Source organism: Physeter macrocephalus, chromosome 1 (genome assembly GCF_002837175.3).
Source record: "Physeter macrocephalus isolate SW-GA chromosome 1, ASM283717v5, whole genome shotgun sequence".
Classification (NCBI taxonomy): Eukaryota; Metazoa; Chordata; class Mammalia; order Artiodactyla; family Physeteridae; genus Physeter; species Physeter macrocephalus.
Window position 1 is genome coordinate 112317295 of NC_041214.2, and position 18410 is coordinate 112335704.

At 35.9% G+C, this 18410-nt stretch overlaps 1 protein-coding gene across 1 annotated transcript in view; it reads left to right on the forward strand.

Moving 5' to 3' along the window:
• The window catches only part of ABI3BP (ABI family member 3 binding protein), a 279616-nt gene that overhangs the window by 125663 nt on the left and 135543 nt on the right, over window positions 1–18410 (forward strand). Inside the window, exons 10-14 of the mRNA XM_055085864.1 lie at window positions 8115–8192; window positions 10035–10109; window positions 10864–10938; window positions 11790–11861; window positions 12353–12427. Of these exons, the coding sequence (XP_054941839.1) occupies window positions 8115–8192; window positions 10035–10109; window positions 10864–10938; window positions 11790–11861; window positions 12353–12427 (375 nt within the window). The remainder of the gene's footprint in view (window positions 1–8114; window positions 8193–10034; window positions 10110–10863; window positions 10939–11789; window positions 11862–12352; window positions 12428–18410) is intronic.

Genomic DNA, 18410 nt, shown 5'->3' on the forward strand with positions numbered 1-18410 from the left:
AGTGATATTCCTAGGATATCCAGGGGATCTAGCAAATGAGCTGTTTGAGGATCTCGAAGTAAAAACTAAGGGACAGGCACGTGCACTGTTGATGGGAATATAAAATGGTACAATTGCTGTGGAAAACAGTATGACGATTCCTCAAAAAATTAAAAATAGAATTACCATATGATCCAGCAATTCCACTTCTGGGTATATAACCAAAAGAACTGGGTGGGGAAAAGGTCTTAAAGAGATATTTGTACACTCATTATTCACAATAACTAAAATGTGGAAACAATCCAAGTGTCCATCAACAGATGAATTGATAAACAAAATGTGTATATATACAATGGAATATTATTCTGCCTTAAAAAGGAAGGAAATTCTCACATTTGCTAAAGTATAAATGGACCTTGAGGACATAATGCTAAGTGTAATAAGCCAGTCACAAAAGACAAAATGACTGTGTGTTTCCACTTATATGATGTACATAGAGTAGTCAGATTCTTAGAGACAGAAAGTAGAATGGTGGCTGCCAGAGACTGGAGAAGGAGGAAAATGGGGAATTAGTGTTTAATGGTATGGAGTTTCAGTTTTACAAGATAAGGAGAGTTCTGGAGATGCATGGTGGTGATGGTTGCACAATACTATGAATGTATTTAATACTACTGAACTGTACACTTGAAAAATGATTAAGATTGTAAATTTTTTGTTATGTATCTTTTACCACAATAAAAAAAATTAGAAAATAAGTAAAGGGTAGATAGGATAGCGTGTTGGAGTTATTCATATAAATCACATTCTATAGGGAAATAGTTATTTTATATTTATATTTATGAAAGAAGAGTGAATGATCAAATTAAGCAAAATATACACATTTATACAGGTATAATTTTCAAAGGGAGTCATTGTTATAAATTATACTTATTATACTATACTATCAAGGGGCCACTAGAGATCTTCAGTGGTAACTGAGGTAAGGGTCAGGTCTGTTAGAATTATTATTTACTTTGAGATTGATACTGCTTCCTACTTCTAGAAAGCACCTGATACGATTTTAGTGTTTAAAAAACATAAAACATAACAATTTGGGGGAAAAAACAGCAAAATTCTGTAAAAGGAGTCCAGGAAACAATTGGGGTGGCCAGTGGGCTAAGCTAGTTGCTGCATTTGAGTATCACATTGGTCTGAATTCTCTCTGTAGCAGAGGCTCTCACCCTTGATGAAGCATCGGAAGCCCTGGCAGGCTTGTTACACCCAGGCTGCTCGGCTCACCCCCAGGATACTGATTTCGTAGGTCTAGGGTGGGGCCTGAGAATTTGCATTTCTACCCAGTACTCAGGTGATACTGGTGCTGCTGGTCTGGAAGCCACACTTTGAGAACCACCCCTCTAAAGTCTCTGGAGAATGTCTTGGGCCACTGATAAATATGGAAGAAGGTGTCATGATGTGGTGGAAATTGAACAAGACTTAAAAATGTAGAATATTTTTCTTGAACTAGGCAATGGCTAAGAACTTCAGCACTTATATACTTGAATCTTCACATTTTATGGGTGTGGAAGCAGGCCCAAGCCCCTGTTTGGCAACATTTATTCAACAAATATTTATTAAGCATTACTCGGGGCCAGAACTGCAAGTGGCTCGGGACATAATTGTGATTTACACAGGCACAGGACCCACCCACACAGGAACCTCAGACTTAATTTCTCCTCCCTCATTGGAGGTCTGACCTGTTTACTTGTTTGATGTTAAGTGATCAGATTGTAACAGTTCTAAAAGGTAAACTTTTACGTTCTCCTTAGCTGTTAATTTGAGAATTTCCTGGAAGAAGGAGGAGCAAAGCCTTAATAAATGGGTAGAAAAGCATAATTAGTGGACTTAGAATTTTGGAAAAATTTTCAAAATCTATGCATCACCATTTTATTAAGATATGAACATATTTGCCCATAAATCTTTATGATTTTGTGCGGTTGTTACATTTTTACTGTAAAACATTCATACCTGTTAGTCCTATGGTGAGTTACTTCCAAGAACGTAGACAAGTGATTCTAGGCTTTATTTCTTTAATTTGTGCATCAGACTTGATCACCTCCTGTTTATCTGTAAACCCTGAGACTCAACTCTACATCATCTAAATGCTGTGCTAAAAGCCAGGAAGCTTCCACATTAATTTCCCTGAGTGAACCGTGTTTAGAACCAGAGCTCAGGACTCTTGCACTCACCTGTTCTCTGCCCAGAGCCTATATAATACTTAGCCTCGTGCCTGGGAAAGACTTGCTTGTTCTTCTTTCTCGAGATAGTTGCTTTAGGTGTAAGGATAGGTTGTTTATTTGAGATTTTTCTTGTTTCTTGAGCTAAGATTGTATTGCTATAAACTTCCCTCTTAGAACATCTTTTGTTGTGTCCCATAGGTTTGTTTCCTTCATTTATTTTCATTTATTTCTGATCTGATCTTTATGATTTCTTTCAACTTTTGGTATTTTGTTGTTGTTTTTTTTGTTGTTCTTTCTCTAGTTGCTTTAGGTGTAAGGATAGGTTGTTTATTTGAGATTTTTCTTGTTTCTTGAGCTAAGATTGTATTGCTATAAACTTCCCTCTTAGAACATCTTTTGTTGTGTCCCATAGGTTTTGGATCATCGTGCTTTCATTTTCATTTGTCGCTAGCTATTTTTTGATTTCCTTTTTATTTCTTCAGTGATCCACTGGTTATTTAGTAACATATCGTTTAGCCTCCATGTGTTTGTGTTTTTTACAGTTTTTTTTTCCTGTAATTGATTTTTAATCTCCTAGCGCTATGGTCGGAAAAGATGCTTGATATGATTTCAGTTTTCTTAAATTTACCGAGGTTTGATTTGTGACCCAAGATTTGATCTATCCTGGAGAATGTTCTGTGTGCACTTGAGAAGAAAATGTATTCTGCTGCTTTCAGATGGAATGTCCTATAAATATCAATTAAGTTCTATCTTTTCTATTGTGTGATCTATCCTGGAGAATGTTCTGTGTGCACTTGAGAAGAAAATGTATTCTGCTGCTTTCAGATGGAATGTCCTATAAATATCAATTAAGTCTATCTTTTATAATGTGTCATTTAAGCCGTGTGTTTCCTTATTAATTTACTGTCTGGATGATCTGTCCACTGGTGTAATTGGGGTGTTAAATTCCCCACTATTATTGTGTTAACTGTTAATTTCCCCTTTCATAGCTGTTAGCATTTGCCTTATATACTGAGGTGCTCCTATGTTGGGTGCATATATATTTACAATTGTTATATCTTCTTGGATTGATCCCTTGATTGTTATGTAGTGTCCTTCCTTGTCTCTTGTAACAGCCTTTATTTTAAAGTCTATTTTGTCTGATATGAGTATTGCTACTCCAGCTTTCTGTTGATTTCCATTTGTGTGGAATACCTTTTTCCATCCCCTCACTTTCAGTCTGTATGTGTCCCTGGGTCTGAAATCGGTCTCTTGTAGACAGCATATATATGGGTCTTGTTTTTGTATCCATTCAGCCAGTCTGTGTCTTTTGGTTGAAGCATTTAATCCAATTACATTTACGGTAATTATCAATATGTATATTCCTATTGCCATTTTCTTAATTGTTTTGGGTTTGTTTTTGTAGGTCTTTTTTCTTCCCTTCCTTTTTTCTTCTCTTGTGGTTTGATGACCATATTAGTGTTGTATTTGGGTAGGTTTTTCTTCTTTGTGTGTGTATCTATTGTAGTTTTTTGGTTTGCATTTCCCATGAGGTTTTGAAAAAGCAGTCTGTATATATACAAGGTTGTTTTAAGTTGCTGGTCTCTTAATTTCAAATGCAATTCTGATTTCCTGTGTTTGTACTTTCCTCTTACAGTTGCTGGTTTTGACATCATGTTTGCTTATGAATTCCTGCTTTTACTGTATGTTTGTCTTTACCAGTGAGCTTTCCTATTTGTGATTTTCTTGTTTCTCGTTTTGGCCTCTTGGGAAAGAGTTGTTCGGAAGGAGAAGAAAAGGAAGGAGCTGGCCAGTCTCTTACTGATTTGGTCCCTAATCTGTTCATCAAAATTCAAAAACCAGGATTTGTGAAGGAGACTGAAAATGAGCAGAGTTTTTCCCACACCACTGCTGTCGCTTTTTTTTTTTAATTGGAGTATAGTTGATTTACAGTGTTGTGTTAGTTTCAGGTATACAGCAAAGTTAATTAGTTATACATATATATATCTCCACTCATTTTTAGATTCTTTTTCCATATAGGCCATTACAGAGTATTGAGTAGAGTTCGCTGTGCTATACAGTAGGTTCTTATTAGTTATCTATTTTATATATAGTAGTGTGTATTTGTCAATCCCAGTCTCCCAATTTATCCCTCTACCTCCCTTATCCCCTGGTAACCATAAGTTTGTTTTCTACATCTGTGACTCTACTAGTGTTTTGTAAATAAGTTTATTTGTACCCTTTTTTTGATCCACATATAAGCAATATCATATGATATTTGTCTTTCTGTGTCTGACTTACTTCACTCAGTATGACAATCTCTAGGTCCATCCACGTTGCTGCACATGGCATTATTTTGTTCTTTTTTATGGCTGAGTAATATTCCATTGTATATATATACCACATTTTCTTTATCCATTCCTCTGTTGATGGACATTTAGTTTGCTTCCATGTCCTGGCTATTGTAAGTAGTGCTGCAATGAACATTGGGGTGCCTGTATCTTTCCGAATTCTGTTTTTTTCCATGTATATGCCTAGGAGTGGGATTGCTGGGTCATATGGTAGTTCTACTTTTAGTTCTTTAAGGGACCTCCATATTGTTCTCAATAGTGGCTGTACCAATTTACATTCCCACCATCAGTGTAGTAGGGTTCCCTTTTCTCCGCACCTTCTCCAGCATTTATTGTTTGTAGATTTTTTGACGATGGCCATTCTGACAGGTGTGACTGATACCTCATTGTAGTTTTAATTTGTATTTCTCTAATAATTAGTGATGTCAAGCATCATTTCATGTGCTTTTTGGCCATCTGTATGTCGTCTTTGGAGAAATGTCACTGTTGAACTGAAATGTGTTTTGTTCCTTAGTTCTTGGTTTTCAGGACTATTTCCTAAATTTTTTGTTTTGTTTTGTTTTTGCAGAGTTGCACCTGCTATCTTAATATCAGTTCAAGCTTTTCATTTTCTTTAATTTAGAGAATTAAACAATTGATTTTTTGGTTTGCTTTGCTTTTTGCTTTTGTTATTCTGATACGAATCACTAAAACTTCAGGATTAAGTGTGATTTTAATGAAGACAAATTAAAATGCAAATAGTAAATGTATTTTAAAACTTATTTCTAGGGAAGCACCTATCTTAAATTGAATACATGGTGAATTTCTTACACATTGAAGAGACTGATAGGCAGTATGTTTGAAGATGTCCAGTAAACCCATCAAATGTACCATTTTAGACTATGTTACAAATTACATTTTAGATTTGCTGGTTTTTATGAAGAGTGTGAGCATAAACAGTTCTTTATACCAATGAAGGAGAAATAAACTTTCCTGAAGTTATTTATCACTGCAATTCAGAAAAGTCTTACTGTGTAAGGGGTTAAATCCTAAAAATAATATCCTATTCCAGCAGGACCCAATGTGGGACATCAAGAAATTAATAGCTTTTGTTCTAAAAACACATGGTATGAATAATGAGAGAAATAAACAAGAAAGCTAGTAATACACACACCTCCCAGGGACATAAAAAAGGTTTGCCAAAGCCAAGACTTAGCCTGCCAATAATGAAAGGAAACAACTGTGTTGAAAAACAGTACAGAAGAATCAGAGAGGAAAAGGAATTTCCTGGGGTTTAGGCCGTGTTCTATGGCATTTTACTCTGCTGTTGCCAAGACCAGTTGTACATAGGTAGTGTAGATGAATGCTCATGGCTTGATAGGAGTCACAAAGAGTCCCCATTCAAGTTCTTTCCCTTCAATCAATTTCTCTCATGCCCGAAGGGCCATGTTTAGAAATACGGTATGCTTCTGTAAGGAATTAGTGATGGGTAGAGAATACAAACACCTCTTAGGAAGGTAGTTTACTGTTTTTCTTCATTAGCAGCCTAATTTTAGGTTAATGGTATTACCCCGTAAGGGCATGCATAAGGAGCTAAAGCAAAGCAATTCAGAGCATTGCCTGAAAGTCTAGAATCTGGAGGTTAAAATAAATAAATATTTTTTTAAAATAAATAAATACACAGTCCTAGTCAGCCAGGGAAACACCAAGAGTGTAGGATATTACACTGGAAGGAAAGGATTAGCAAAAATAATCCTGAAGGAGAAGAGGACACTGAAAAAGAAGAGATCATTGAAAAAAACTACATTTAAAAAAAAAACAACTTCCTGTGGTACATGCTGAAAATAACAGGACTAGAGCCCATCAAAATTTGTAATCTGAACTTTTTTTCCTGTGCTAACACTCACAGTGGTTCTAAACCAAAGCTGTGACTACAAAAGAAGAAGGAAAAAAATGTTGATGAGATTTAGAAATCTAAAAAATAGAATTTATCATAAAATTTTACTGGATCTGTTTATTGTTTTAGTTATTCCAGAAAAAGTCCCTTCTCTTTATGTCCTGCTAAATTAATTTGAACAATGGTATTAAACATTTCTGTTGTATCAACATGCTGTACAGCTTCATGAGCACAGCAATTCAGAACACACACTTGACTGATAGCTATGGTAAGTACACTAGCACTTGTGACGCCTATTTCTAGCATCTCAAATCACTCCTGAAAATCATAAGCTCTAGGAATCTATCATATACTTCCATAATACAGATTGAAAATTGATTTGCTTCCATGATCTTTGTGAAAGGGATGACTTTATAATTGTCTTTAAGTCCATCAGAAGTAAATGAATATTTTGTGCCCATGTTAACTGAAAGGAAGAAAATGGTCTTTACAACAGTGATGTGAACTATAGGAAGAAGTCACAAAATTTACATCCTCAAAGAACTTTGAGAGAACATATTAGATCAGTAGTTCTCAACAGAGGGCAATTTTGTCCCCTCCCCAGGATATTTGGCAGTGTCTGGAGACATTTTTTGGTTGTCACAGCTGTGGAAGGGTGGAATCCAGTGAGTAAAGGCCAGAGATGCTGCTAAATATCCTACATTTCACAGGAAAGGCCTCCATAAAAACAATTGTCCAGCCCAAAATGTCAGTAGTGCCAAAGCTGAGAAACTCAAGAAGTTCCTTACAGCCTTAGGACTCTTAAAAAATCCCATCTGATTATAATCAGTTCAAGGCAACATGATCAGGGTATCTCAAAGATGAATGAATTCTTTCATGCCACTAGACTGTTTCAAAATATTATAAGTAGGTCATTGATTCAGTGTGCTAAATAGCTGAATCAAGTTAATCCTAAGTGCATTTTGGAGAATATGGAGACTATCTTAATCATTGGGCAATTCTGGTACAGAAATGTACTTTCTTTGAAAAGGAATACCTAAATTTTAGAAGAAAGTTTCCTGAATAATTGTCAGAAGAGAAAAGAAATAGAATAAAAAAACAGACTTCATTTTTTTACACTGAATTCCCACACAGACCCCCCCAAAAATATCTATGTTAACATGAGGTTCAAATAAATAACTGTTGGTATTTTTTCCTAACCACAAATATCTTCAAATAACTTACTTTCCTATGTGTGTTAGTCATGTTTTTCTAAAACTTTAGAGCCATAGCCTATTATATTTTTTACCATGCATAATAATGGATAATTTCTATTCATTGATTTAAAAAAAAAAATTAGGAGTGATTGAATATAAAATTCCAGGGAGCATTTGCTATGCCTTACAAGCTGTGCCTTCAGGAAACTCTGTTTATGAGTCAGAATGACTTGAGAGCTATCCAAGTACTGGGTTGTGATTTTTTTCCTCATTCAAGTGCCAACTTAGATCTTAAAGAATTACCTAGGGTTAATGAGAAGGCATTCTGAAGACTGTCACTACTAATACTAATCCCTGGTAGAAATGCACAATAAATTTATTGACTGCCTGGTGGGAAGGGATAAGAGCAGAATAGATTTCTTGAAATAGTCTGTTGCTTGATTGTTTTGAGGGAATTATATTTGGACCCTCTATTATGAGGAAGTGAGATAAATTGTTTGTTTTCTGACTTTTTTAGCTAAGAATGAAACCTTGGCACTGCCTGCTGAATCTAAAACACCAGAGATAGAAAAAATCCCAGCACAGCCCATAACAGGTAATGAGATCCCTACGTTATTAACTTAGAGAAAATAAATAATATGTTTTTTCAAATAGTAACTGATTGACAAGCCTGTATTTTTTTTTCAGTGAAGAGCCAGTAGGAAATTCATTTTGGTCATAAGCACACAACAGAAGGAGATTCTGGGTCTTTAATGTTTGGAAAAACAGCAGATGCAAAATGAACCATTGAATTCTATAATTGATATGTAATATGGAAGCTGTGTTTTTCACTTTAAGTGAAAGTTGTTACCGCAACATTCTGAAATATTTTTATACTAAGATGTAATACCATGGTTTTGGTGCTTTCCTTTTATAAGAAGACACGAGAGCATTTTTTCATTTCTTCACTTTCACAAGTGATTGGTTTAGCAAAATGCCATTATCCCTCATAAGTCCATAGTTTAATATCTATGAAAATACCTTGGAATCATTTAGTAACAATGTCTCTTGAATATTAACAATGCTTGTGTAGAAACTACCTAATAGTTCAGTAAAAATCCTTTAAAGAATAAACGCAGTATGCATTTTCCCCAGTTTATCAACCATTACTAACAAACATTCAGCATGTCTTCTATGAATGAACTGCCCAAGTCCAGCCCACTGGGGACACATTATTATCTGAACTACAGAGTTTTTGCCAGAGCAATACCACTTCATCCAGAGCTCTGTGAAACAAATATCTGGCAAGAATTCCTCCAAATCTACATTTACCAAAGTAACTCCAATCTAAAGTGAATTTTTTAACCCATAAAATTGCCATAAATTGAAATATCAGTGATATTTACCTTGTACTAAACTCTTGGACTCCTAACTAGTCCAGAGAAAATGAAGATTGGTGGGGAAATAAAATGGCTTGATTTCAAGAAACCTATTCAAGTAGAAATATTTCTGACAGAGTAAGAAGTACTTGGTTCTACCTAAAGGTGAGAAATGGACCTTCCATCCCCCACCTTCATGGGAGTTGGATCAAGGGTAGACTCTGATGCTGGAATAAGCTATTTGAATGAAATTCCAGGTAGTTTTCTGATTTCAATATAATTAGCCAATAGCAAGAAAAGCATTCCCAATTACACTTCTTCTCTTGGCATAGTATCTGATGGGAGTCAACAGAGTTCTTAGTTCTCTGCCAAAGCTTCTTCAGGATTTTCCACTTCAGAAACACTTAGGCAAACACCATAATTCATTATTCAGTGTTACTGTGTTTATTTCATATCCTTACCCTACAAAATTCTGGAATTGTTTAGCTCACAATTCATTCCAGATCTCAGTGATCCTGGTTCTTATTCCTCAAAAACTATTTACCTGAAGGTCATCTTTACCTTTGATCTAGCACTTGAAACAACCCTGTGACTGAGCATTTGAATCCTCATAATTTCAACCCAGTTCCAAGCTTTGCATGTTGACTACAGTTTGGAAGAGAGAAGTCTTAAAAATGTAATAGTTCTATAAATCTTTTTGACCTGGGTCATTATGTTATCTGCCCATTTATTAACTTTTTAAATAAATATTTATCATGTGCTTGCTTACTATACCCCAGACTTTGTGCTAAGAAAAAAGGGCAGACCCAAAATTATGATTAATCTGATAAATGCTTCCATGGGGGTCAATTCCACGTGCTCTTTGGAACACATGGAAAGTGGCCAAACCCAGAAAGGAAGGGTTGGGAGGAGGTGTCAGTTTAGACACAAGCCAGGGAGCCCTTAACATAATTAACTTGAAAAGAATTAGTCCGTGTAAGTGTCAGTTCTAATTCTAAAGGGCAACAAAAGTGCCTTATGGTCTTGAGTTGTTTCATCATTTTATCTTAATTTGTAAAGTCGTCTTTTTTACCTTCCAGTGACTCCTGAATCAGTTCCAAGAACCACTAAACCCACTGTGTCTAGTGCATTAGACATTTCAGAAACAATAACGGGTAATTCTAAGAACTTTTCTTCTTAAAAAAAAAAAAAACAAAAAACCTCCCAACCCTCATACAAAAGTAACCCCAATGCCTTGGCTTCCCATCCTCCCCACTTTCTTTCCTACCTCACTGGCAGTAGTTCATCTTCTATTTCTCAGACCAATTCCATTAAAGAGTTAACGACATACCTTGATCCTGATGACTAATACTCTAGGCAGCTCTGGATGCTATATGCTAACTGTACACCCTTTTTACCAGTCTCTTGGGAGGTATAGAAAAACAGAATGCCAGCCTTTTAACCTACAAAGCTTGGAGGAGTGAGAGTCTTGACTATGTCTGTGCTTTCCATTTCAGTTGGCTTTTCCAAGCCTTGTGTGTACTAAACTTAAGGAGGATCCCCCAAAGTGTCATGCCTTTTACTAAGAATTTCATGTCATGCAAGTTAGCTGCTTCTTGGCCCAAGAGAATCTAACCTGCTTTATTCTCTTCTCCAAAAAAAAAAAAAAAAAAAAAAAAAAGGAGCAGCATGTACATATTTTGTTCTGTACTTGTGATGTTGATCTTCCATGCCACACCATGGCCATTGGAACATATACCTTCAAATTATAACTATGTAAAACTTTTCTAGGGAAAGCCAGCTATTTCTATGAAAGGCATCATCTGCCCAATGCACCCTCTGTTATGAGCATGCCTCACATGACATGGTTAAGCCACAATGTCAAATCCTGACTCAGGGAGTTTCTAACTGAATTCTTCTTTATTGCAGTTCTCAGGGGAAGGACCCCCGAAACACCGCAAACTATTTTAATACCTAGGTTTGAATTGCCACTGAGCACTCTAGGTAAAAATTATTAAACACTGCAGTTTATTATTACCTTGGAAATATTATGCATGCTTGAAAGAAGTCCTTAGGCTAATTCATTCAAATTTATCTCCTCACAGAAAAGAAGGGACACATGGCTTATAGAACAATAAACTCTCCAATACCAAGCCCTTAAATGTTATAAATTCTTTATTTTATAATTTAGGATCCTAAAGAGTCTTTCTCTATGACAAATCCTTTGGTAATTTTTCTTGGGGGTAGTCATATTTAGATTTTCTCTTTGATTCTTTTAATTCAACATTATTGTGTCACTGAATAAATTATTTCCTATATTTTTCCTAAATATCTTTCCACTCAACTGTTTCTCTTGAAAGAGAAGATATATTTATGATATTTCTGCAGACTGCTTCTTAGAATTCTTAGAATTTCCGTGCAATGTCAAAAAAGTTGTTGGGGGAGCTTAAATATAAAGTCATGTAGTTACTGAAATTCTATTTTTCAAAACTATTCAACAGACATTTTCTAGTTCATATGTGTTTGGTGCTTGACTTGAGTTTAAACTTAATATATCTGAGAACACATGTACGCATAGCTGAAGAAATTAGGACACTAGTTTAATAAGGGTGAAAAAAAGAACCCAAACTCCTCAAATGCAGTGGCTTGATTATACAAAATAGAAAAAGAAGCTGTCTTATATTATCCATCATTGAAACACAGGAGTAAGAAATATATACTACTAACAGTCCCTTACCTTACCTGAGCAATTTGCATTTGTGTGTTTGTTTTTTGTTTTTGAAGCTTGAGATTTTAAAAACCTTTTCTCTTACTCGCACTTCAAGCCATAACATTTCTTGTGTGTTTCATTGCAGCTCCGAAAAGGCTTCCAGAATTTCCTCAGGCAAAAACACCCTTCCCTTTTGAGAAACCTGGGGGCACCTTGGGTAATAACAGCACCTTAAATCTGGTGTTACGTCGTGGGTGGTGATTGCTTAATTCTGTAGAACACGTTTACTGGATCTTATCTATGCAAAACTCAATGAACTGCTGAATTCAGTCAACTAAGCCAAACAAGTGGTTGATTTGGTTTAAAAAAAAAAAAAAAGCCAAAAACAACTATTTCTCTGATTGGATTTTCTACAAATTCAGTAACAATTATCAATCAATTAATTCCATATATAGCCCATTTAGTGAGTTTTCCATCCTCAAAAAGGTGAGAGTATGACACCAAACTCTAGTCTCCTAGTCTGTACTCAAATGCTCTCTGAATGGGTGCATATTGATTTCTTCTTGATATGTGATGATGTTTAATTGGATCAGTATGTGTTTTTTATTTCAGGCTACTGGTAGCCACTTAACCACACCAGCAACCTATTTCTGTCTCTTTATTCTCTCAAACAAATTCTCAGTGAATTCCATTTCTTTTTTCCTGTAGCTTCAAGTCAAAAGCCATGGATTGTGCCTACAAGTAAAATATCTGAAGATTCCAAAATTCTACTGCCTCAAACTGGTAATTGCATTCTTTTTTTAAAAAATAGATTGGAGCAACAGTATGGAATGACTTCTCGTTTTTAATTTTATAGGTTGTTTAGTTGATTATCCATATACTTTGTAGTAAATGGTAAAGTTATAATCCATTCTTGATGCTTAGATGAATTTCATTTTTTTCAATACAAAAGCAAAATGCTTTTGCATTTGTTTTCAAGATCTGTGTTTTAATGTCTGGATATACAGTTAGAAGTCTGGCTAGAAGATGAACTGTGAATTGGCTCATTGAATTTCTAGAGATCTCTTTAGTGACCTGAGAGCAGTAACAAAAATAAGAATCCCATCGTGATCTGATTTAAGAGTATGAATTTAATATTTCCCTTGCAGTTAGATATTTGCTTCTTTTTCAGTAAAATATCCAATGAACATTTGAGAGTTTACTTTATGCAATGTATTATTACTGAGTCCTAAAATATGTAAACATATTGTGATATAGAGGAAAGACCACAGGTCTTGGCACTAATACTGGACCTTGGTTCCAGTTCTGGCTTTACTATCAACCACATATTTTAGCTATTTTCCTCTACTTTCCTGGATCCTGGTTTGCTCTTTTGTAAGCTATAGCAATTGGCTTTTTCTCCTGAGAATTCTTGTATTCCAACACTAAAATTGATTGAGTGAAATAGCTTCCTTTTTAAAAAATAGATTTTTCTCAATTAAAGAGTTTTTGCATTTACGTCTTTTCTTTGATGTCTAGTGGTCAACTAAAGAAAATATTCAGCATGTGAGAATTATAAGAAAACCTCACAAACCATTTTGTGTGATTACTTCTATGATTTTTGTTTTACTTATTTGTATTTTAATTTTGTGAACCTTCTAGTGGTGAATTTTTTGAGTACATATAATTAGTATATAATGTAGTTAGAAGTTCGTGTAATGATGTTAAACACACCCCCATTCTGTGGTATTCTCCAGAAAGGAGTCCAGCACAGGACTGGTTTGAGAAAGGATGAGAATGAGCCTACAGACATAGATCTTAGTCAAATGATCCTTTCACTGGTGAGTGTAATTGATTCAGATCTTAGGGAAAGATACAAGGATGGCATCAAAGGAAGTAAGCATGTCTGTTACAATCCTCCCTAGTTTACTCACGTGGGAAAACACTTATAAGCTGGTTATAGCTGTCAGCCAATACAGAGAAGCCTTAAATTGGGTCTTTCTAAGCCTTGATCCCCCATGTCACTGACCCTGAAATTCTAGTGCCATTGCTCAATGTGGGTGCAAGAACACCTTCAGAATTCAGGTCACCTGAGTCTAAAATCCAGGCTCTGGATGGAGTTTCATACTGAGCCTCTAGTTCTGTTAACACAGAGGCACAGCTGCACCGCAGACTGTGGAACAATGCTGGTCTGTGGGCGTGTGTGATGGTTTATCTGCTGCACTGTGGCCCAGCAGGCCTGACCCCCACGTCCTTTGCAAGTATCACGTCTTGCAAACCAAAGACTCTTGGGGCCCACTGAGTTAGTAGAACACTTAGGTCCCTTTTATCTCTCAACTTCTGGGCTATAAACACAGGGCCTATAAGGTCTTCCTGGTTTCTCTTGAGCAGCCTCTAGATTTTTGGTGTTTATGATTATTTAAGAGCAAACTGACCAAAACCTCCAGGAAACCACTTATGAAATTTCAATGCCTAGGATATGAATTATATATAAGCCTGAAATGAAGCAAGCTCTGGGGGGTCGGGAAAATATGTTTGCAGGTGAATGCTGTAGAGTTACAAAGAGACAAAGATAGATGAGATCGGAAATCCCAGTAAAAGAAAGGTTCCTTTTGCCTTAATTACAGAAAAGGAACATTCTGGTTTTGCCCGGTGGAGTAAGAATAGTTGCTAATGCCGCAGGAAGCAGTTTCATTATTCAGCTGCTGCCCCTCCTGCTAGGGCCACCTTAGGCTGCCAGAGAACTTCCAAAAACTGTCGACTGCCAGCTGTCTCTAGATGAAGTGTGTGGGCCTCTCATGGGCTGTAACAGTTCAGTAGGTATGATTGCAGGCATAAGCATCAGCAACAGAAACTTCCTAGCCTGTCCTTACAAAATTGAATTGTTATGACTGGGCTACTTGGTATGATGTTTGGAGAGAGAGCATTGGCATCACCAGGGAGCTTGTTAGCAAAGCAGAATCTCGGGCTCTACTTCAAATCTGCTGAATCAGGATCTGCTTTTTAACAAGACCTCCAGGTGATTTGTATGAGCATTAAAGTTTAAGAAGCACTGCCTTATCACTGTAGTCTGTAATACTTCACATGGTACAAATAAGAAGCATCGAGTGTGGTCAGTTATAGGACAGGAGGCCTGAAATCAATGTAAAATTGGTTTCTTAAAGTGGGCAATTAAGTATTTCTTGTTTCTGCTAATACTTTTAACACTCCCATCTACCTCTTGTATAACTGTTCTGTGGCATCTTCCTAACGTGTTAAATTTCAAATTAAAATTTATCAGATGTGTTACTTGTGATTTAAAGAGTTGGTATATTCACACAGCCCTTTCATTCATTTCAGCCTTCATTTCTCAATTGATTTTGTGTGAATTTACACAGGCACTAAGTTTCTATTTCCTATTTAGTTTCAACATATATGATTATTGTATTTTCCAGTTACTCACATGGCTTCCTAATGCAATTATTTGAGAATTAAGAAGAGAGAGAGGCAGAGATAGTACTTGAATGCCAGTCCATAAAATCATTGGTCTCGTTTTTAGTTGTTACATCTTTTGAAGAAATGATATATTTCAGCTGGTATTAATGACATTATTATAGCAAAATGAACATATTCTGTTTTCTCTGTTGGCATGCAATGCATCTATATTTACTATGTCAATTACCTTCAGCCAAAGACCACCAGGAACACACCTGTATTCGAACAAAGTTAGGTTTATTTACTTTTTGTAACAATGGTGAATGCAGACCACGAGGAACTGTGGATCTGTTAGTAAGAGGATGTTATAGGATTTAGTCTTGTGTTAGGTGATTCTGGGGAGTGTTTAAGGAAGCGAATCTTTGCTCTGAATTGGATGCTGTCTGAAAATGGGAATAATCTGTGACAGAATATCTTAAGAATTCTTGACTAGAAGGCAAGAAAAGAGGAGTGAGACTAAAGCTGTGATTGGTGAAGATATTAGCCAGAATATGAGGACAGTAATTTTTGTGTTCATGCATTTGTGTCCCACACAGTTACAGAATGGTCTTGTTTTTGTCTTGGTCCATCTTTGTCACCAAGTGAACTTGTCTGATGTTGATGTTCTTTTCAATTGTCGATGTTCTGTAGGTGAACACAACAACCTAGCTGTGAGTGCCTGGCCAGCACCTGGATGCCAGGGGCTGCTTGATTCTTTAACAACCATTAAACGTGGTTTATCAGTACCTTTTGTAAAACTCATTTTCCTTCAACGTTTACTAGATTTGTTTTCCATGTTTACTTCATACTCTGTATCAAATAATCAGAATGCATGCTCTTAAAAAGACTTCTGTATTACTTTTGTCTATAAAAAGCTATGTGAAAATTCTAACTTGCATGTCGAATATTGAAATCATTTCAGTAGTTGATGGCAAGAGTGGGACAGGGTATTTGGAATTTGGACTGTCCTAGGAAATCTGAGAAGTGCAGTCATCAAACATATTCTTCCCTAGTTTTAGTCTATTGGCCCCAATCCTTCTTTAGGGCTGCATTTTGTGATCTCATTATTTGGAATTGTACTTTGTTTAAACCTCCTCTAAAGTATGTTCAAGTAGGATTGACTGATTTTGCTTTCCTTAGCAAATCCACCTTTTCTTAAAGTACAGAAAGGAAATTATAAAAATCTGCTCTTTAACTATATGCCAGAATGTAAACTTATTTATAAATTCTATATTAAAAGAAAGTTGGCCATATTTTAGAAATACTTAAGTGCTTGTAACAATCATTCAGAAAAGTCAATCTTTCTGATGATGCGATAGAATTGGTCTTATGTTCTACTGGAAGGTAGCCAGTAGGACATGGTTGGCGAAGAAGGAGGTTAGAAATCAATGTTTTGTTTCTGGCTTGCTAATGCTATCAGTGTTAAGCATCCTTAATTTACTTGGTCATCCCCTTAAAAGATCATCATTTAGTACCAGGAGGGATTTGAACCTTAATCAAATAAAAAAATGGTTTCTTCATATAACCCAAGATGATCCAGTGTGTTTATTTGCATCCTTAGAAAACTCTCCAGCCTGTTCTTCCCCTAGCATGCCCAGACAAACTGACTTTTCCCTCTAATTGTACAGTAACTTTTTACTAAGATGACAGTTCCTTCTGGCATAATTATTTCCCCTTGAGCAATAAACAGTTATCTTTAGAGACTTCCCTTGACAGAACTGAGAACGGTCTGCCTCAGTCTTTTCATTAGAATCCACTTTGGGAGCTCCCTTTAGGAGTTCATTACTAATTATTTTCAGTGTTTCATTCTTTCAGTACTTTGTAGAACTTTAGTGAATTGCTATATGCACTTAAGCTCTATAAATTATTTAAAGCCTTGAAAGCTGAAGTGATCAGCATGCCTGAGGAGTGGTATACTGGTTGGAAAGTTTCAGCCACAGGTGGTTTGCTCACATTGGTTGAAAAGGGGCTGAACTCTACATTTGGGCCTTATTGTCTTCCTGTGAGGTGTTGATTAGCATAGATCTGGCCCACGGACTGAATTAAGCCCTAGAGAGGAGAAAAAATAGGAATAAATGGTGGTGTTGATGCTTTGAGATCAGGAAAATAGAATTTAAGTATAGCAGATGGTTTACAGATTTACAGTGGCCTCTTAGAGATTTACAGCCGCAGCCTTTGGTTTTGCTTCATGAGCATTTTCTTGCAGGCAATATATTCACAAATTTCAAGGCCAACCGGAAAGGTATTTTATTTTTCCATGAAATGAAGAGAGCTTTATGTACTTATTTAAATGGTACTGAGAACTCTGTGTGTGGTGTTTATAAATGCTTTTCTCATCCAGCTACTTATTGATGGTCCTGTTGTATTTTCCCCTTGTGTCTTTATATGTGTGTTTAGGATTCTCTTTCCATGGCAGGGTATGGCCTCACAAGCATATGGAAGGTAATTGTGTAGTAGAGGGAGAGATTTGTGTGCACACATATGTGTGTTATAAAATAATTAAAGGATCTGTTCATTTATTCTCATCTATCCTGAATAAGAGCATAAACTACCCAACTGTCAAAACTCATTGTTATTTGTTCATTGTAATGGAAATCTTGCCGATTAATTCCATTGAGTCTTCCCATGTACAAGGCTCTGGGGTAAACCTTGAAGTCCGTAAAGAGCATGACAGGCACAATTTCTATCCTAATGAGGTCACGAGGTCTTTCATCTAAGAATTTATGTTTAAAAAGGAGTCTTTATACATACGCAGTCGAATATTATTCAGCCGTTAAAAAAAAAAGATGGAATAATGCCATTTGTAGCAACATAGATGAACCTAGAGATTATCATACTAAGTGAAGTAAGTCAGACAGGGAAAGACAAATATCATATGATACCACTTATATATGGACTTTAAAAATGATACAAATGAACTTATTTACAAAACAGAAATGGACTCACAGACATAGAAAACAAACTTATGGTTAACAAAGGGGAAAGGGGGTGAGGAGGGATAAATTAGGAGTTTGGGATTAGCAGATACAAACTACTATATATAAAAGAGTTAAACAACAAGGTCCTACTGTATAGCACAGGGAACTATATTCAATATCTTGTAATAAGCTATAAGGGAGGGTGGGAGGGAGATGCAAGAGGGAGGAGATATGGGAATATATGTATATGTATAGCTGATTCACTTTGTTATAAAGCAGAAACTAACACACCATTGTAAAGCAATTATACTCCAATAAAGATGTTTAAAAAAAAAACTATAAGGGAAAAGAATCTGAAAAAATACATATATATATGTATATATATATATATATATCTGAATTACTTTGCTGAACAC